The following is a 21,153-nucleotide window of genomic DNA, read 5'->3' as shown; positions in this document are numbered from 1 at the left end:
ATAAGTGGATAGTTTTTAGCCCTAGTCCCACTAGTTTGAACCAATTATGTTTTTCAACCGTGAAGAATTCTGCAGGCTGGGTACACTCTCTCAAAGGAAAGTAAAGGTACAGTAAGTAAGAGCTACCCTCGAATCAGAGCTGGGCTGCAATCAGCACTCTGCCATTTACTCTGTGGTTGATGCCAGACAAGTTATCTATTTGATCCTTTCGTGTACCAGTGTCCTTATCTGCGGAAGCAGTGGAGGATCAAGGTTTGTTTAGCAGCCGCCCTGGTGCCTAGCAAGAGCCTATCCTCATGACTTACATCTTAGCCTTTCACAGGGTCAGAACTCAACATTCAACACCCAAACCCCAGGTTCCCGTAAACATCTGTTCAATCTGGATTCTGAAAACCACTGCTCTCATTGCTCTAGTGTGTGTGTGTGTGTGAATATTTCTCAGCTCAACTTCCTTTTCTGTTAACCACAAATGGGGAAGAACAATAGGCCCTTGTACCACCTTGTGGCAATTTATATAAATGTTCAATGGAAATGAAAAATTTGATGCTGATGGACTCCATGCCATACATATCCTTCTGCCAAAATCTCAGATGTATTTGCTCATTTTTAAACAGTAACTTCCAATGGTGGTTCTCAATCATGGTTGTATATCCGAATCAACTGGGTGGAGTTTTAAAATATATATATATAAATGTCCAAGCTTCACAACAGACCGACTGTATTGAACCCCATGGATGGGATGGGACATCTGCATTAATAACAAACAACAGTAAAAGCAAAAACAAAGCTACAACTCTGATGCTTAAAAATGCAGTAACTGTCTACTTAGTAAAATGGGCCAATGAGACAGAGCAAAACTTGACCACATTACTATTTGGAAAGGAAAATGCCACAGAGGGGCTCTAACGGTGAGCTGAGAGAAAATAAAGATCAGATCTGCTGGTTAAGTTCAATCATGGTTTATTTATACATTTCATTAGCAATGATCACAAGTGAAGTTTTTGACCTTCTCTGCTACAGTTGTAACCACAGGAAGTATTTTTATGAAGGGAGGTGATTCTCAACCTAATTGAATTAAGGAAAAACAATAATTTTCTTGGAATAATGTTTATTTAAAGGTACATTTCAGAGTAAACCATCTTCAGGAGAGAACGCAGCCTATATTTGGTACTGCAGTACATCCAGAAATGTCATAAAATGTTTCTGATACAATATAAATAAAAATAACTAAAGCACTACAGCTAGTCACCTATATTACATACAATCTTCAAATATTTTTAAAAGCTAAAACTTTGTATTAGTTGGTATTTAAAATGTTAAGCCCCCTGACAAAACAACTAAATGGTTAAGAACTTGACAAAACGAAATGCCTGTCTCGATTATCTGATGCTGGCATATTCATGAAAATGCAATTTAAGATTCTAAACTACACAGACAGCCAACAGTCCAGGGGTCTCATGATGTGATGACAGTTGTACTCGGCTTGTAAATCACCCTTTTCAAAGGAAAAGTACATACTTCAAGATGGAAACCACTGTGTCATTTTTTCCCCATTAAGGACGGTATCAGAAATCCTTTAGAAAACTTGGAAAGGGTTTAACGAGTCTCAGGGCACGTGGCTCAGGCGCTATTCTGAAGCACGCAGCTTGTCTTCCCACTGCAGTTTGCTCTCTTTCCACTAGATGGCAGTGATACCCCATCTCTTCAATGGGGTCGGAAATTAATGAAGGTAAACTGAAGAGAATGTCCACTGCTAGCCAAGTTTCTCTAAATCAAAGTTGGTGAGATACAAAAATTGGAGAAAAGGAAAAGAAGAGTGATTCTAAAGAGATCACAGGGCCAAAGTGGTCCTAATCATAGAAAAAAGACTCAACCAATGAATGAGATCTGTGAGAAAGGTATCAATGAAATTTTGCTAAATGTTCAAAGGGCCGTGTACACAGAGAAGAGAAATGAAACCTAGACATCACTGTTTTTTTTTCCCCCACACTGAAAAATAAACGAGGTATTAACCTTTGACTGAAAGGGGGCATTTGGAAAGAATAGAAAGGTTACCCTCATATAAAAAGCAACAAGTGTCTCAAATGCACATAGTTGTTCTTCTGAATTAAAATATTGAGATGTATCCAACAATAATGGCCAATACCAGAGTAATGGCATAGTTAAATAAGCCAATCAAAAAATTAGGACTGTTTACCCACCTGCCTCGGAAGCATCTGGCTGTCCCTACAGACTACCTGCCCAGCCCCCTCCTTAGGCAGAGGCCAACAAACTAATCACAATTTAAGGTAGGGAGACTTTAAAGAGCAAAGAATAAAGGTTCTTTGTTTAAGTGCTTCTTAAGAAAGTCTTTTGGATAACTTAAAAGGGCATTCCTGCCCCACAAGAGAGAAGGCATATCCCTATTTACCTCTGTTATTTACACATATTAACATCTCTTCATGATTCTATTCCTACTTTACAAACACCTAACTCCAGTGGTTGAAACCCATGCTGAGAGTGGAGCTATGGTATCAAAGTAAATAGACGTGTCCTTTACCTTCTGTTCTTATATACCTGAAACTAACCAACTAAACAAACTCACCTAGGAGCCAGAAGCAGAGGATGCTTAAAAAGGGGGTGTGATAAAGGAGAAAGAACAGATACAGCAAGCCCTATGGATGCTAAACTGCAAGGCAAGTGAAGACGAAATTTTCTAGAAGAATTTGTTTTCTCTAGAAGGAACCAGGAAACATCCTGGGAGAGAGAATTAACTCAGAAGCATTAAGACTACAGGAAAATATTTGTATCAGGACAAAAATGACAAAAAGCCCAAGCCTTCAGAGCTGAGAGAGGAAACTAGTCATAGGGCTTCAGCTCAGCCAGCCTGGCCCAGGAGGCTTAACAAGGAAGCCGTTAGGGGCCCCCTGCCGGGCCTAATTGTTTTTAGAACATATGGTACTTTGTGCTGACACCCAGCTGTGAATTCCCTGGCTTTTGTCAGCTTCACAACCTTAAGAAGAAAATAGCAACTTAACCCCGCATCCTACTAATTTACTGTATTTCCTCTTCTTATAAGCGCCTGTACAATTATGAAGTAGCCAGTCTATGGCATCAACTCCACATCTCCTCCACTTTTAATTGTGTAAAGAAAACAGTAAGACTGTCACAGAAAAAACAGTATAAAGGAAGTGCAATACTGGACACATGACAGAAGGTCAATAAATCCTTAATGTATCAGCTCCGCTTTCAATGTTATTTCACTGTATATTCATCAGAGTTGCTGGGTATGGGCCAAAAATCAGTTAGTGCACCAAGGAAAACTTTATAAAGCTTTTAGCATTTATTAAAATTAGGATAACTGCTGGATTTCCTTTGTAGAATAAGTAAAAAATAAGTTTTGTTTATAGAATGTTGAACCTAAAAATAAGTTTAACAATGAATTATTTGTATATGAAGATAATAAATACTTGTTGAATGGAATTGAAGCTATGGATGCTGCAAATTCAGAGAAATATCTTGTTCTAAAGAGAGTACACAAACCAATACACATTTTAGAAATTCTATCAGTACTTAAAAAAACAAAACAAAAACACTTTTTATTAACAAAATCATTGCGATCCAGTGAGAAAAAATGCCTCTCAAATTTTTAAAATCAAAGATCATGCAATCCTTTGGCTAAGATTTTAACTGAATAAAAAAGCAAAAATTTAATAACCTTTAAGCCACAATAGTAAAATGATAACTAGTAATTAGAAAGATATGCTTCCCTAAAAATTAACCGAATCAACTTTTTTGATGTGTTTAAAAGAAGCTACAAAAGTTGACTTTTCATTGATTACAGTCAGCACATTTGCATCTGGAACAGTTTTGAGAACCAAATTACAAACTCCCAGAATACAGAAACATCTGCTCAGTTTTAATGATAGAGCCACTCAACCACAGTGTTCTTCTCACAGTATGCCATTCCCTTTTTTTTTTTCTTCACAGTAAGTAAACTGTCAGTCTAAGTTTTCCCTATATATCACAAAGATAATAATACTATGAATATTAATTTAATATCTTAAGCAATAGTACAGAAAACCTGGTCTTGTAAAATATTTTTGTACAATGTGAACTGGTCTGCTCAGAATCTTTGTGGGCTTTAGAGACTCAGTTCATACAATCAGATTCCAGAGTTCTTTTTTTTTTTAGACTTACTAAAAATACAGAGCAAATCTAATTTTAGGGACAAAAATAAAAAATAACTCTGGAGCAACTAAAATGTACAGAGACAAAACAAAAGGTATCAGAAGTTCTGCTTAATTATTCAATAAGAAAAGTCATTGAGATTTATAAACTCTGATTTTTAAAAATCAGAAGCGAAATTTTTGTTGCACATTTTATTCTATAATTTGGAATTATAACAGTGCTGCTTATGCATAATTACATCTGTAATTTTAAAATCAGGGGCACATTCCTTCATATTTATGCTTATGTCACTGATTTGCTGAAACATAAGGAAAAAGTTCACAGAGATTGAGAAAATACAAACTTTCTTAGAAGGTTGACCAAAAAAATAATCCTTTGGCCAGACCTTAAAATCTATGGCCTTGCATGGACTCCAGAGCTGAACTAGGACACTCAAAGGACAGAGGCAGCTTCCTCCAGGGTGCTCACCGTTCACATTTCCTCTGCTCATCACTTCCCTGAGAAGGTATCCGGTGGTACATGCTCTTCTTGTCCACGCCATCATTTTTTGTCTTGTGCAAAAGCAAAGGGCTGCACAACAAAGTGATTTTCATGCTTGTTTGTTTAGAGACCAGGTATTCCAGGTAACAAACTTGCACATTTCTGGAGAACTTTAATATTCCACAGCAATGATAAAACCAGGGCAAGAAAGATCTGTAATCCTTCCTGAACTCTTGACTTACCTTTCTTTCCTGAAGGTCACCCCCTGAATAGAACACCCTATTCCAGAGCAATGGGTAAGTTATGATTACTTCTTAGAGAACTACTTAGCAAGGAGAAAGGACAGGTCAGTAAGAAGTGTCATGGAATGGATTTGGGACCAAAGACTCCTTGATTTTTTAAATGAAAACTCCCATTTCCTACTAATTATTAAGGAGCTGTCCAGCCGTGTCCATGCTGCTGCCCTCTTAGGTATGAGACGCCCCATTCATCCTGTGCCTGGGGCTAGGCGGTGGCCGAGCCTTAGTGCAGCTTGTTGTGCACGGGGTAGAGTAAGGTCATGTGTTCTGCCCCTTTGAAAGGCAACTTTTCATTGGAGTAATAGTGTACCACTTCGGGGATGCTGTCAAACACCGCGCTTGTCTGATTCAGCGTGTATTTGTTGTCTTTGGTCTGAGCCACTATGATGTGGACACATCCTTGACTAGTCCTGGAACAAAACAAAAATCAAGGAGACCCGAATGAAAATAAAGCCAGGAGATCCCTCCCACTGGAAACAATCCCACCCAGATTCACAGTAGGTAGATAGTTTCTCATCCCTTCCTGGAACTGTCCTTTACAAACAGAAATGCATTCAACATCCAACGCTCCAGCCGGAGCTTTCCAGAGGCTCTGCAGCCCTCGGCTAAATGTGTGTCATCTTTGGATTATTTGTCCTTAGTATCCACAAGGCATCAGGCACTGGACCAAAAAGAAGATGAACAAAAAAGCCAAGTCCCTGCTAGCTCTGAAATTGCCCAAGCATTAAGGTGAGGTTTAATCTCATCCTCCTCACCATGGCTAATCATCCTCCTCACCACGGCTAAAAGGATGTATCTAAGGTCTCCTCTTCCTTTCCGCCAAAAAAAAGCAAATGAATTAAAAACAAACAAACAAACAAACCCCTGTTTCCTTCCCACATTTGGAAAGACCATTCCTGGTTATATATGATGACAGCTCCAAGTTCTAATTCACAAGCACCAGTTACAGAAACACAGCAAAGCTATTCCTGGTATTGTGTATCTGCTGGCCTATCCCGTTTTCTGAACCGTGTTGCTCAAACACCCCCTCCCCCCCCTTTCCCCTCCAGTCTGATTGTTTCAGCTGCAGGGGCTCAGCTTCCTCAGGAAGGAAACGCTGTTAGGGCTCTTGACAATGATCCTCCAATACAGCACCACTGAACTCGCAGAGCAACGAGAATTTCCATGATACAAACTCCACCAGGCCTACCAGGCAACATGCATTTTCTATGTACAATCAGACAGGGGGAGTAACAGACAAGACGGTGCTTCCTTCTTCACCAGGAGAAACTGGTTTTAAAATTGCCGTTGGCGTTTTGACAATCAAGAGATCTGATTTATTAAACTCCAAAACACGATGGAATAAAGGCAGATCTAATGAACTATTCTATTACCAATTATTCCTTTTTTTTAACAGGAATTATTTCTCTGCCGAGAGGGGCTACTGTCAGCTCAGCCAAGGAAAGGCAGAAGTTGGCTAATGCACAGGGGAAACAGGACCCTCGTTACCATAAGAGGCCTTGGGGTGTTGACCCAAAACCAATCTTGCATTCTAACCAGGGTGTTTCGAGTTCTGTTGGCCAAGCAAAGGCATCTAATTTTCTGGCAATATACACCCCTGTGAACCACCTTCAAATGATATCTTTTTTGATTGGTCATCTCCTCATGATAGCAAAGGCTGTTACAGTTTTGGAGACAAAGCCCACGGGGCTTCAATACTTACTTTAGCGCAATGGAGTACCTACTGTTCCCTGACTCACTGTTTCGAACCAGGTAACCAGCTTCTTTGCAGGGTTGTAGCCGACTCTCAGCCTCTGCACGGGTGATGGCCCCGTGATACCACCTGGAAAATGGGGGGAAAGGGGAATGCCATGAGTGCCAAAAAACAGATCCAGGCAGGGCCTCATTCCATAAAGCATTATTTGAAAGGAACTCTTGGTGGATGCTCAACACCTTGAACTAGATCCCTCTTCTCATTCAGAAAAGAAAAAATGCAGATTTGGGTCATTCTGGATCACAAAGCCGATAAATCATACAAGAGTGAGTTAACAGGGCTAGTGTCTTTTAAAGGTTTTATCACTCTGTAGAGGAGAACAGAATTTAAAATAAAGCTCATATGACGCAATGCACTTTCCATCCCGCACAATGCACTGGGCTCTGAAAATGAGCCCCAGCCAGAGGAGAAAAGTCTTCATGAACAAAATAATCATGTAAAATGGACTAGTATGCACATACCACCCCCCCACCCCCGCCCCAGGTCTATACAAGGCTATCAGTAAGCTCCCAGCCATTGTTTATTACAAGCCTCTGCAGAAGAGACTCACGGCTGCTTCTCCAAGGGCAGTGCTGGGTCCACCCGCTCTCCCTCACTGTGGTCACACAGGGTTGGCTTTAAGATCTTCTGGGTCCAGCTCTTCTGCCGGTGGTGCTGCCTCACTGTCTCCTCCTTGATGGAAGGTCGCTCAGATCCTTCAAACTGGACTGGAAGGAAGGCTCCATTTAACATCAGAGGTCACTGAAGTGATCGACGTAAACTTCCAAGAAAAAACCTCCTTGCCTGTCTTAGCTCAGGGAAAAAAAAGAGACATTTCCCCCCCTTTAATGTGAACTATATAATACACTGAAAGACAGCCTGGTACAGGCTGAGCTCCCTGCTGTCTTTGGTGTGTGATCACATGGCTAGCATCCCACATAAAGCCACTTTTTCTGTAAGGGAGTTGTCAGTATAAAATAGTTTTAGAATACGAGAGGAAACCACTTTAATATATTTCAGCATGTCCTCTTCAAAAATTCTTAGTTTTAATATTTTTAGAATGAAAGAATAAACACAGGAAACGCATATCCTATGAAATGAAATGGATGGTTTTTGCTATGAAATAATAAAACAGAAAGAAAAATCAACTCAGAAACAGCAACTATTGAATAATGCTATGAAACAGACATGTCCAGGTCCCAACCCCTGGTCCTGTGGGTGTGAAACCCATTTTGGACCTTTGAAGATGTTGTCAGTTAAGGTGTGCCCAAACTGAAAGAAAGTGGGGCTTAATCCAACATGGCTGAAGTCCTCATAAGCAAAGGAAAAAGGACAGGGAAGGAGAAGCCACAGGAAGCAGCCAGAAGCCAACCGAACCCAGGAGAGACAAGAGAAAATGCTGCCATGTGCATTGCCACGTAATGGGAAAGCCAAGGAACCCCAAAGACTGCCAGCCAGCCAGAAGACAGCAACCCAGGAGGAAGCAAGCCTTCTAGCGTATGAACCAGTGAGCCAGTGAACACCCGTTGTTAAGCCAACCCAGTGTATGGCATTTGTTTTAGCAGCTGGGAAACTAAGATAGCCATCTACACTGCGGAGAAGGTAAAGAGATAAAATGAGGAGAAGTTAGCTTAGTAGCATGAAAACAGCAGGAGCCCATAGAGATTTGTTAAAAATGAGACTAAAATAAGACTAAAACTGAGTAACATGTTTGCTATCAAATATGTTACCATCTCTATGAACCCTTCGCATTGGCTATACTTTCAATTGCAAATCTGGTTTTACTGTTAGAGGGAAAAGATATTTCTAAGTGCTTGAATCAAAGGTAAAAGAAATTATGTGGTCAGTAATGCAGAAAAACCAGGTCCCGGGAGAAGAAGCAGAGGGAATTACCTCTAGTATCAACTGACAAGTTACTTATCAATTTCCTCACAAGTTATCTGAAAAATTCATACTTGAAGAATTGATCCCTTTAGGGGGATTTTTGACAAAATAAATAAGCTAGGTTCGTCCAACTTTCCAACAACCTCTACCCGTAATCCACTTTATCCAGTACTGCCATTTTCCAAACAGGGATTTTTAACAGACTTGAGGAGGAACATCAAGTATGAGTTTGAAAAAGCTGCTCCCAATGTGACAGCTTCCATGGTGAAGAAATAAACGCACAGTGATCAGATGTGTTTTTAATAGTTACTTAAGCCATTTCCAAAACAGGAGCACACTGCAGAGAGAAAGGAAATACAGGTACCCAGAAGGATATAAAAGCAAGGGGAAGGGGATGTTGCTGCTTTAATGGGTGCAGTTTCTTTCTGAGGTGACAAAATAATGGGGATGTTGGTGAATGTAATTAATACCACTGAACTGTACACTTGAAAGTGGCTAAAATGGGATACTGAGTTGTGTATGTTACCACAATAAAAAGTTAAAAAAGAAAAAAGAAATGCAATATTAAGAGCTCAACTGCAGTCCTGGCCTTCTAACCACAGCCAAATTCTTCTCTCTATAAACCAAATTATTTGAAGAAAAGACTTGCAGGGAGGAACCGAGAGAAAACAGACCCGGCTGACAAGCTCACGCGGACGGCGGCTTCTCGGCAGGGAAGCATAAAGCCAGCCCGGGACCCGCGCGCCCCCGGGGGCGGCCGGGCTGCCCTCACCTGACAGGGCCCGCACGATCTGCTCCTTCTTCCACTCCCAGGGCTGCTCGTACTCGGCCGCCGGCCGCTCGTCGTTCTCCGGGAGCCTGCCGTCGGGGGGCCGTGCCTTCCGCTCGGGGCCCGTGCCCGCGGGGCCCTCGGCCCTGCACCCTCCCTCTGCCGAGGGCTCGTAGGGAGTGTCGTAGAGCTGCGGAGCTTTCCCCAGCAGATCCTTGGAACTCCGCCTTTTGGCCAGCGTCTCCGGTTTCGGGCCGTTTTCCCCGGGCTCGCAGGGGCTGTCGAGCAGCTGAAGAGCCTTCACCAGGGGATCTTTCGAACCTCGTCTTCTGATTTCTGGAAAACACACGTGGAGGAAATGAGCCAAGCATGCTTCACAGCAAGACCTTGAAAGAAAAAGTGCTAGAGGAGACCCGGTAATTAACCGAATTACCGCTTCACCTCAACTGACTGGTTGGAGGTGGCAAATAACTCCGAGATTGTTCCTTAATAGGCTGATAATTTCCCAGCTGCGCTCCACAAGCGTGAAGGGCTGCAAAGGGAAGGGGTCTACTGCTCCCTTCTCCAGCTGTCTGGGCAGGATAATTCCATCAAGCCATACAGTTAGGGGTTACCTCGGGGTGGGGGTGGGGGGTATGGGGGGGGCAGAGATAGGCACCAGCTCACAGTTCCTGGTCCTGATATCTGTTCTGGATCCAGTTCACCTTCGAAGTTTTTGTATCTTGTTAGGACGGAAAGATCAAAGTATTTTAATAAAAATCAGCTGAGTGTTTACTATAGCATTGGACCACATCCACTGAAGGAAGATATTTATGTGCATCAGAGTACGTGACTTCTAGGCAGCTGCAGCATAGTGGGGAAACCAGACACATTCACAAATAATAACCTGCCAGGCTAATAAACCAAAGTGAAAGAGGAGGTGTGGGGAAAACAACAACGAAATAATCACTCAACAACTAACACTAATTGATGGCTCACTTCGTGTTAGCACTATTTGAGCGTGCTGTAATTTTCTCAACCACGCTACAAGTTATTGCCCCAATATTACAGAAGAGAAGCACAAGAGTTGAAGGAAATTGCCCGAAACCAATATGCGGTAAACCCTGGATTCAAAAGAAGGAAGTTGGGCTCTAGAAGCCATACTCTTAACTACTACATTTGGATGGACTCCAAGTAAATGGGAAATGGATGATGAGTTGACTTTGATAGAGAAGGTCATTTCCAGTGGAGGAAACTGTATGAGCAAAGATATGGGGGTGGGATCTATAAAGGGCTTGTTCCCATAAGGATGAGTTGAGAGATAGGTTTAAAGGCCAGGAGGCCAAGAGAGGAGAGCAGCAGTGGGAGAAACAGTTGGAAAAGTAGACTGGCTGGGATCTGAAATGTGAAAGTTTTAAAAGCAAGGACAAAAAGTTTAGATTATTCTATGTGCAATGGAGAATGATTATAAGTTTTTCAACAGGGGATAACAATAATATTTGTGTTTCATTGTAAGATAACTCCAACCACAATGTACAGCATGAAATACTCCAGAAAGGTATGGTTTGAACTGAGGCATACAAATGGATGCAAAAAAATCTGACGCGAGTCAACCAACTAAACACAGCCAGCCAGTTAGCCACAAGGGGAGTAATCATCAGTGTCTAGGAATTGAGCAGCTTGGGGTCCAGGGATCTTGGCAGGTAAGTCAAAGATGACTCAGAGTTCTGGACAACCGGAGCTGGTGATATCAACCGTGAAGGGGAATACAGAAGTTCTTCTAAATGCTCATTGGGAGGTCTTGAATGTGTCCTCCACCTGGTTATAGCCAAGGAAGGCATTTCTAACCACAAACACCCTATCTCATCACTTAACACTTCATAAATTGTCTAACAAAGTGCAAATTGCTTAGCATGGAATGGGAGATCTTCTGTGATCAGATCACTCCTTCCCTCTCCAATTTCTTCACTCAACACTTCCCTGCCCTTGTCCCCCCACAAACCAACTTGTTGCTCTAACAAAACAGAACTCCTGAAGTTACTTGCACACTATCTTATGCTCACTAGTGTCCCAGTGACCTTCCAATCCTGTGAAATCTACTCCAGCTTCTCCTCCTTCTGGCAAAGCCTTTCCTGTCCACCTTCTCAACTGTCTCAGAGTTGATCATCCCTCCACCCCCTGGGAGACCCTGCACTGCCAACCTACTCACACCATCCCCACTTCTCCCACTGTGCTAGAATTATTTGTTGCTATGCCTGTATTTCCAATTTGGTTGAGACTTCGTCAGGGCAGGGACCACCATGTCTTGCAGGACACACAGTTGTGCTAGATAATGGTTGGTTGGTTGGATGGATGGATGGATGGTAGGAGAGAAGGAGGGGAAGGAGCTCTAGAACTTTTCCAGGCAGGTGACAAAGTAGATCTGGAGCTTAGCAGAGATGAAGGTCAGAGATACAGGCCAAGGAATTATTCACAAAAGAGATTGTTGTTAACACCATGGGAATGAAAGCAATCACCAGAGAAAAGATGGGCACACTGAAAAGGAAAGATGAGTTGCAGAACCTGAGACTCCTTCAGTTAAGGGTAGAGGGAAAAGAAAGTGCCAGCAAAGAACACTGAGAAGAGGTCAGCTAACCAGGAAGAGAATCAGAAGACCACAATGCCATGGAAACAAAGGAAGGAAAAGGTTTCTATGGGTAACTTAAAAATGGGCATGATGACACCCTCCGGAGAAGAATCATTAACTCAGTAATAAGACTTCCATAACAAGGAAAGGATGACAAATGAAAAATTCTAGGGCAAAGTTATTGAAATCAGGATGCTAAATTCAAAAGGGCAAAACATTTATAGCCATAGTTCAGCTAGGAAAGTGCCCCTGTCTATAGCTGACTCTAATCTCATATACTTCAGTGGTTTACAACCTCAACTGCACATTGGACTCACCTGGGGAGCTTTAAAACTACTGATCCTGGGTCCCACTACAAGAAATTCTGACTTAACTGGTCTGGGGTACAACCTGGGAGTCAGAATTGTAAATACTCCCCAGGTGATTCTAATGAGCAGCTAAGACTGAGAACCACTTGTTCGCCTCCCAGGTTCCCACAGGCTCTACTTCAGTTCCTCCTGCTCTCCAGAGCTAATCTTGTCATTGCTACCCCCATCCCAAGGGGAAAGGTACTCTCTGCATCTCCAAATCAAAATGTGAGAGCTAGAAGAATCACCCCATTCCTACCTCCAGGCCTGGAAAGGTGCCGAGGTGGGGGTGGTGGCATCTGAGGTCATGCAAGGAGGTGGTGGCAGAGCTGCAACTCTGGTCCAAGCCTCCTGACTTTCAATCCTACAGTTTTTTCCCTTCATTGCCTATTCTAGATGGAGATATGGAAAACAAGAAACAAAACTACATTCTACTCTCAGTTAATTAAGATAAGGCTGGAATTTTTTTAAAAGAAATTTTCTAAAGAACTAACAAAGAAAAGAGAAACAGAAAACACAAAGGATTTCAAAGGATGGATTTAGAATTTTTAGGTTTCTGATCAAAACTTAAATTTACTCTTAGCTTAGACCATCTGGCACAGGCCAGGGCACTTTTTCCCAAAATCCTCACCTCAATTCTGTCCCAACTGAGCTAAAGGGTTTATTCCAGCCTCATGATAGAAAAAGTCCTGCTCACAGGGAAATGTCAATAAATTTGTGTTAAAATAGTGTACAGTGAGTAGTATCCTGAGTTCTTACACACGTGTTTGGGTTTTTATTTTTGAGATGAGGTCCTGGTATTTCCTCTCTTGTAGACAGTCTATGTACGCTTAGAACTCTGGGGAAAAAAACTGGAAAGCATATAACTGAGACTGTTTCTTCCTTGGATGGCCCAGGGGTTGGGAGAAGATGTGCAAAGCAGCGTCATCTTTTTAATGGAACAGTGTTCAATTAGGGGAAAAAAAGGGCTTGGGGGCAGGGACCCCTCTACCCCTTCAAGTGGAGTAACCTCCCAGCCCACTCCAACACCTGGCCGCCTCCAAGCTGAGGCGCCATAGAAACAAACAATCACGGGGCTGTGAGCCGACCCTTCCTGCAGGGAGAATAGACCCTGACGTGCAGAGCTGGCTCCGAGAGGAAACAAGCCTGAGAAGGAGGAAATGGCAAGAGGAAGCTACACCCTGGCTGCCGATAGAGGCCATTTACCATGGCAGACAACAGAATTCAGTGAACCGGCTACAGATAAACACCCATTTGCAGCAAGGGCTGAAATTGACCACTGGCCCACATAGATGAGAATGGGTAACTGGTTGGAGTGAGACATAATATGGATCAAAAATTTCCCCTTCTCAATTTCCAATTCTAGCAGTCCCTGACTATGCTGTGTACCTGTAAAAACCTAGCAGAAGATGAAGACTTTCTTTTACAGAATTAATTGTAGTTCACAATGAATATGGCTCTTATAATTGTCCAGAATTCTCTTTGAAAATGGGATTCTCTCTCCGCAGTGTCTAAATAATCGCTACATTTATGGGGTGTGTCTGTACTGGGCGTGTTATATACAGCATCTCAGCAAAGCCCTAAAACGCTCAGAGTCGTGTCAGCCCCACTTTCACAGGTGAACAAACAGGCCACAGTTGGGCAAAAGTCAGTGGGGGAATCAATGACTCCTGACTCCAGAGCCCATGCTCTTTCTACCAAACCATCCTGATGCCCAAGAGGAAGATTTCCCGTAAAATGTTAATGAAAATTTCTAAAGAACGTACCTTTCCCCTAGCCCATTTCATAATGTTCCCAAAACATTAAACTTAGAGCCTTATAAGGCTGTGGGCTGTTTTCCTCTTAAAATCAGAAACAGGGCTAGGCAACAGTTTCTTACATCTTTTACTAATGATAAAGCTTTTAATTTAAAATTATGTTAATATTTTCTTATGTTGAATAAATCTAACTATCTGATCAAAAGCTGACATAATTCAGAAACCCTGAAATTTAAGTAAAATGAGGGGAGTACAGAAGATAAATTGAAAACTCTTCTATTTCTTTCTTTTTTCCATAATAGATACTTTTAAAAATGGAGACCCAAACAATGAGGTTCTCCTTTGGAGTAGACTATTTTAAACAAACCCATAAAATGTTTGGAGGCAAAAATAAGTATTTTAAAATAGCCTTCCAAAACACTTGACTGGAGCTCAGCAGCTAAAACCAAAGGTTGCTGGGTGACCTGGTACCTCCACTTTCAGCTGTGGAATTCAGACAAGTTATTCAATCTTTCTGAGCTGTGGTTTCCTCAAAGTGAAATAAAATAGAGACTGCCAAAATCACTGCACGGAGTTGTTAATGGGGCAATACGGAAAGCTTGGCACCAAATAAGCACTCAGCTGCTTGTAGCCAGTTTGATACCAGCTGCAGAAGGAATTTTCTTGCTGCCCAATGGCCGTCTTAGGGAACTTCTAAGGACCATTCCAATGCTAAAGTTTTAATTTGGCAGTTATTAATTATGTAGAATATTTCTGCTAATTCTTCTAGCTAAAACGTTCCTGCTAATTTACCAGAGAAACAATAGAGGTTTACATAACACTGCCTTGTATTCAGAGTCATCTCTTTTTACAAAAAATCCTTTAGCTAAATCTAAGGGAGAATTTATTCATAAAGGGAACCTGTGTTCTTACCCCAGTTATCTCTTCCCTAATCCCAATGCATGCGTGATCCCTCCTGATTTTCTCCCTCACAGCACTACTCCACTCTGCATTGACTTCTTTCCTTCTTTATTGGTGGTAGTCTTTTACATCTTTAGACTGTGAGGTCCCGAAGGGCAGGGGTCATGTCAGTCTTATTCCTTACAGCCCAGCACAGGGCCGAGCACATGGTAAATAAATGCCTCATAATTATTTTTTGGGTAAATAAAGACCTCTCTTGTTGGGATATAAAATAACATCACAGACAGTATTGTCTATACCCAAGACAGTGTTAAAATCAGGAGTGTTATCGCCACGTCACAGCTAGAAAAAGACATTACAGAGATTAGGTGCCCCACAATTAAATCATATTCATTGGGAACCTTTCCATCTTGTACAGAAATGCTAGAATAAATTAAAAAATCCCTAGCGATTTCCAATAAATATGGAAAATTTCTGCACTTGCACCTGACAACCAAACATACAAGGAGAGAACCCAACAAAAAAAGTAAAAGATTAAAAAAAAAAAAAAAAAAAGCAGCAAATCTTTTATTTCCAGCTTCCGATAAACTCACTTCCTGTTATTTTGTCCAGCTGTGTAACCTATGGGTGGGATAAGTTGAGGTATATTCTCTACACTGCGAAGGGGCTTTGTGATATAGCTACTTCAAGTGAAACAACTTTAAAATCCACTACTATAATGTTTTATAAAAGTTAAATGCAAAGTACACTTGGATTATTATAAAGTTAGTAATATACATTTTTTACAAATTTGGATTTATTCACCAATTTGAACATGTTCATTGTTTATTCTTAAATGAATTTATTCATATAAACTGCTTTAAAAAACAGAGCCTGGAACTTTAATAAACTCAAATATTAAATTAAATATTATTTCATGTTGGACAGTTGTGACTTTTGAATTCAACTCTCTTTGTGAGTCTGAGTGGAAAGATGCTTTACTTATATATAAAGTTTAAAATACTTTTGCATACATCATCTCAGATATTTGTCCTGAGGCACTTGGTGTAGGGGACAGACCACTCATCTAGAGTGATCTAGTCATCTAGAGTGAGGAGATCTGGGTTCTTGTTTCTGCTCTGGTTCTTACATCTTAACATGAGTACAGGTAAGTCAGAGTATTTTTGACCTCATGTGTTGTCCCCCACCCCCACAGTATTGCAGTCCCCAGTTTACAGAGCTCTTAATATGGAATACATGAAAAAAAAAAATATATTCATTTTTTAAAAAGCACAGCACTTTGCCCATTATTAGTGCAGCTCCACAGACAAACAGCTGGTATGGTATAGATAAATTACTTAATCCAGTTAAAGAAAAAAAGAAGACTAAAAGCAAAAGGACAGAGAAAGGTGAAATCAAAATCATGCAATGTCTTTAAAGAAATCCTTTTCCTCAATTTTATGTAAAATTAAACCCTTTTCCCTGTTCCTTTCAAACCTCCAATATTTAAAAAAAATTCTGACTAAGTTCATTTTCACTTCCTTTCATTCACAGATTTCATTAAGGGTCACCATCCTGTGACCCTCAGGGTCACAGCCTGGCCAGGGTACACCCTCCTCAATGTGAGGCCTTATCTCTGTGAGCAGAGAAGCAGGAAGCAGAGCAGAGCTTTCCTGTTAAAGCTCATTTGCATCCTGAAGCCTGTCTTGACCCTTCCAGGGTGCTGCAGTTACCCCTCACTCAACTGTTCCGAGACTGTGCATACAAGGTCTGAGCTTGACAGCCTTTCAATCTGCTTTTTAACAGAAGAGACAAAGTGTTTAATGTGTGACCAATTATTTCTTTCCCAGGCATGAAATCCTTGACATTGAAACAAGGATCCCTTGAGTCAGCACTCAGAAACTACATTTTTCATTATGGATCAAAGAATGTTAAAGGAAAACTTGTGGATAAATAATTTAATGTTCACAAATGACTCTCAATAACTAGTTTATGGGTTTATTTAAATGTCACTGACACCAACTTAAAAGATATAAGTAAAAGAGGAAAGTGGGACACCAAAATGACAGGGCAATTACTTGTGAAAGCTCATGAACTGAAATCGTTCTGCCTTGAAAAGTTACAAGATTAATCAACTTTGGCTTTAGGTGGTTTACTTTAAGTGGTTTGGTTCACACCAGCGATTAGTAATCATTCCTTAGTAATTAAGTTTTTGGCTCCAGTGTTGTATGGTTTGTTGAAAAAACAATCTTCTATAATACGGTGGATCATGTCATGTTTGTTTCTCTTAACAGTTAAAAATTTTTTAAGTATGTATATGTTCCTTGGTATAGATGTATGACTCCAATTATAGATGTCAATCAAAGCTTCTGCAAGTGACCAAGAATATAAATAATCTTAAAACTGAAGTTCACATTCTGAACAGATTTGCAAACTCACAAGTGTCACCTTGCCTAGAATTAGAAAAACTTGAAAAACCTGCAAATTCTAAAATTCCAGAAAAATAAAAAAGCTGTCAAGGAAGTTAACTAGATATTTCAGACTTTATTTTGGGGTCTAATTTCTGTTTCTTCTGGACAGTGGAATCTGGTTAAATCACTTCCTTCAGTAGCCAGATGAAGTTACTATTTTACAAGGCTCCAACTAAGAGATTTCAGTCCCTATTAAGCAGCTCCTCATTACTAACCTGTTATCATTTGCTGGGCATCATAGGGTTCCATGTAACCATCGTTTTCTCCCACTCTCTCTGCATCCCTTTGACCTTTTGTCCGTTTGGCATCATAGGGGTCAGCATAGTCTTCTAAAATGATGACCTATAAAAGAACAAGAGAGGAGAGTTGCTGAGGATTGTCACACACCAAAATATCAATCATATCAAAATGGCCACTGAAAGCTCCTGCAGATCTGGAGAGGTCAAAATCTCCAACCACTTCCAAGTAGCTTTTATACTGGAACATGTTATTCAACCAGTTGGACAAACATCTGGTTTTTTCTTTTTTGGTAGTTTATTTCATTTGCAACAATTCATCTAAATTCTTTTACATGTCCGCATGGTTCTTTTCACCTCCCTTTCCCTCTCCAAGCAATAAAGCATTTGCTGAGTTAAAGGGTGGCAAGGTTGGGGGTAGGGAGAGAAGAGGGTTTGTCTATGGCTTTAAAGCATAAACAGATGAACTGGACTACCACATACCCCATGATTTTGGTCTTTAAACTCTAGCGAGCTGAACAATGCAGTCAGGGTGAGTCAATCACCCAGAAAATACTGAGGGTCCACCAGCAGTGCCTGGTACCATGAGAATCAAAATAAACTGAGGGCCTGCTTCTTGCCCTCAAGGAATTTATAACAGCTCTAAAGAAATGGTCTTCATAAGTGAGAAATGTGCTAAACAGTATCGTAGGAGTCTAGGTTCACCAATTCTTAGGCAGACTGATCTGTATAGGCAACTCTACTCAGATGGACAGAGCTTTGATCCATACCCGTGTCAGAAAGCACCTATTCCTCCCCAAAAGAGAAAAGCTCCCGAAGAGGTGGCGTGTGAGCAGCTGTCCTATTCAGCAGCAGCGAGGTGTCCACGCAGGAGGGCTAGGGAACCCTCACCAGGGAGGAAGCCCTGAGCCCTGTTCCACAAACTCTTGTTACACTCTCCAAAGAGCTCACAGAGAAGTCCCACTGGAGCTGGCTGGAAGAATTCAGATAAGCGAGGAAACAGCCTGCTCAAGAGCCCTCTTACCTGGGGGGAGATGGCCTAAGAAACCTCAGACATCCAGAAGTGACAGCCATGAAAATAACCAGGCAACAACTGCAGAGGACCATGACTGCTACTCATTCACTCAATCCACTCTTCTTGACCACCCTCTGTGTGTACTGCACTTGCAAGGTACAGTGACAAACATAAAACATGGCTTCACGGAGCGTACGATCTGGTTTAAGCAGCCAGGTAGACCACTGAGCAATATCTGAGCTGGGTCACTGTCCAGCTTTCCACAGCTCTCCCCTCAGGGCCTGGCACAGGGAGGGCCCGCTTTAAATATTTGTGGAAAGAATGAATGGAGAATAACAGAAGTGCCCAATGCAGACACACATGGTACGTGCTACGGGCTTCTGACTCAATCCGAGCAGGCAGTGTGTTTGAAGACTGGGCAAGAGAAAATTAGAATTACCCTGACAGGAGGTGATTGCCTGAGCTGGAATCTGAAAGCTTGCTTTGAGTTTTTATATACCCTCAGAGCTGATTAAAACACCAGATCTTCCATGTAAGACTGGAGTGAGTCCCTTCACATGTTCACACTCCTTAACTTTCCCACATTGGACAGCACCCAGAAAACTTCCAGTGTGTAAGCCAGGAAACACCTTCTTTCCTGATCTGTAATTTCCTTACAGGCATTTCCTTGTCATATTCTGTATCCCCTACAGCCCTTAGAACCCTCTGTCCCTTATCCTATATGGCTGCTGTTCAACATATGTTTGCGGGATGAATGAAAGAGCTGTGATCTCGGGCTGTCACTGAAGCTCTGAGAAGCTCTTTACTAAGTGGAACTGTAAAGAATGATGGAGCTTCAAAACTGGCAAAGGAAAAGGGTGACCAATCCATTCAGTAAAGCTGTGAAATTCATACTAACACAGTATGCCCAAAAAGGATAAAAGTCATACACAAGCCCAACCTGGCAACTTCCCTGGGTGTCAAAATTAAAATAAACTACACTTACATGGGGGTCAACTCTAACAAAGTGGGTACATTAAATTTAATTACTCTTACAACTGCTAACAATTAAATGGATTTAAATTCTGTGAAGTACCCCATCCCTAGAATGAGGAATTTTTTTTTCAAGATTAACAAAAGTCTACTGATTTTAAGTGGGCGCTCAGGAGTCATCTAACGTTAGAGGGGGAAAGGACCTTAAGGAACACATCCTCACCTTCTCTCTTAGGTATATAGAACCCTGGAGTTGAGCATGTTCACCAAGCTCCCCTCATGCTGTTTAGCTTTGAGGAGGGGACAGGAGGACCAAGGGGGGCTGTATTCTTACCGTCTCTTGCTGCTTAATAATCCTGCCCTTGTCCAGTTCGGGGCCCAGGGAGGAAGGGGAAGAGGACGCGGAGGAAGAGCTGCTGCTGCTGCTACTGCTGCTGCTGCTGGGATAGTTGCTCTTCCCATTCTTCTCCTGAGTGTCCACCTTAATGAGCCTGTTGATGTAGGTGCTGCAGCCTGAGCTCTTGGTTGCGCCCCGGTGGGGTTCCTCCTCGGCGGCCCGGGAGTTCTTGCGGCCCTTGCCGGCGGCGGCCTGAATCAGTCCCTGCAGGCTATCCCGGGAGAGCCTGCTGTCCTTGGGGGGGCCGCCGCCCGCCCTGCCGCTCCCCAGCTCAGCCGCCGAGTTCTTGCGGCCCTTGCCCGGAGTTGGCCCAGCGCCGCCCGCCTCCGAGTTCTTGCGCAGTTTGCCGCCGCTGCCGCCACCGGGCTTGGCCCGCTCCGACACGGTCTTCAGGTTCAGGGGGAACTCCTTGAACCACTTGGCCGCCATGAGGGGGGCCCGGCCGGCGCGGCTCGGGAGCGTCGTGACCGCGGAGCAAGCGAGCGAGGAAGTCCAGCCCAGACACGCAGAGGCGCCAGGGGCCGGGGACCACTGCATTCCCCGGGGCTAGGGCGCTGGAGGCCGCGGCGAGGCCCCGCGAGGGCAGCTCCGCGCACCCCCGGCCGGCAGTCGCCCACGCCCGGCAGGGTGGGGCCTCTCCGGCCCGGGGCGGGGGGCCCGGGGCGCCGAGCCGGCGGGCGCGGACCGCCGCTCCGGACACGGACGGCGACAGGCTCTACCGACTGGGGCCCCGCCCGGGCTCGTCTTCTGCGCCTGCACTGCCCGGGACTCCGCGGCTCTCCGGAGGCGGCGGGCGCCGGGGGCTTCCCCCAGCTCCTTCCTCTCTGGGTGAGAGAGGCCCGACCCACGGAAGCCCCCCGACAGCCCTCCCCACACTGCCAGGGACAAGAGGGGACCGAGCGGAGGCAGCGGGAGTGTCCCCGGCGCCGCGACGGACGGTGGACGGACGGCGGGCCGCCCATCCCCACCGTGCGCCCCTCCCCTCTGAGGATGGCGCCTCCCAACCCTGCCACCTCCCGCCCAGATCCCGGGGCGGCGGGGCAGCGCCTCTGGCCAGCCGGCCACAGACCCCTGGTTCCCGGAGAGGCGGGTCCGGGAGTGCGTGTTCGCGAGAAGCTGGCAACATCAGCACGTGCTGAC

General features: G+C 43.3%; 2 protein-coding genes across 3 annotated transcripts in view; one reads left to right on the top strand and one right to left on the bottom strand.

Annotated features, from left to right (window-relative positions):
• Positions 1–943: 943 nt before the first annotated feature.
• On the bottom strand, positions 944–20,933 carry SHE (Src homology 2 domain containing E). 2 transcript variants are annotated; one of them, XR_005215222.1, is made up of 7 exons: positions 19,951–20,933; positions 17,609–17,735; positions 9,338–9,670; positions 7,253–7,409; positions 6,652–6,771; positions 4,639–5,359; positions 944–3,503 (listed from the first exon to the last, which is right to left on the bottom strand). XR_005215222.1 is itself a non-coding variant. In XM_037825864.1 (6 exons), the coding sequence occupies exons 1-6, from the start codon at positions 20,548–20,550 to the stop codon at positions 5,173–5,175; spliced, it is 1,524 nt and encodes a 507-aa protein (XP_037681792.1). In that variant the 5' UTR covers positions 20,551–20,933; the 3' UTR covers positions 3,876–5,172. The 2 variants fall into 2 exon arrangements, 1 of the variants encoding a protein (XP_037681792.1); XM_037825864.1 differs by lacking the exon at positions 944–3,503 and having other exon boundaries at positions 3,876–5,359.
• Positions 20,934–21,003: 70 nt separating this feature from the next.
• Positions 21,004–21,153, top strand: part of TDRD10 (tudor domain containing 10) — a 69,777-nt gene continuing 69,627 nt past the window's right edge. Inside the window, 1 exon segment of the mRNA XM_037807620.1 lies at positions 21,004–21,111. Within this exon segment, the coding sequence (XP_037663548.1) occupies positions 21,004–21,111 (108 nt within the window).

This window comes from Choloepus didactylus, chromosome 2 (assembly GCF_015220235.1).
Source record: "Choloepus didactylus isolate mChoDid1 chromosome 2, mChoDid1.pri, whole genome shotgun sequence".
Taxonomy (NCBI): domain Eukaryota; kingdom Metazoa; phylum Chordata; class Mammalia; order Pilosa; family Megalonychidae; genus Choloepus; species Choloepus didactylus.
Note: the sequence above shows the minus strand (reverse complement) of the source record. Positions and strands in the feature narration are given on the sequence as shown.

Coding starts and splice junctions, on each gene's coding strand:
- SHE (XM_037825864.1), bottom strand. CDS start 20,550: ATGCAGTGGTCCCCGGCCCCTGGCGCCTCTGCGTGTCTGGGCTGGACT. Junction 6,772..7,252: donor CTGCCCTTGGAGAAGCAGCC/GTGAGTCTCTTC, acceptor CCCATTTTCCAG/GTGGTATCACGGGGCCATCA. Junction 5,360..6,651: donor AGGTACTCCATTGCGCTAAA/GTAAGTATTGAA, acceptor GTTTTGTTCCAG/GACTAGTCAAGGATGTGTCC.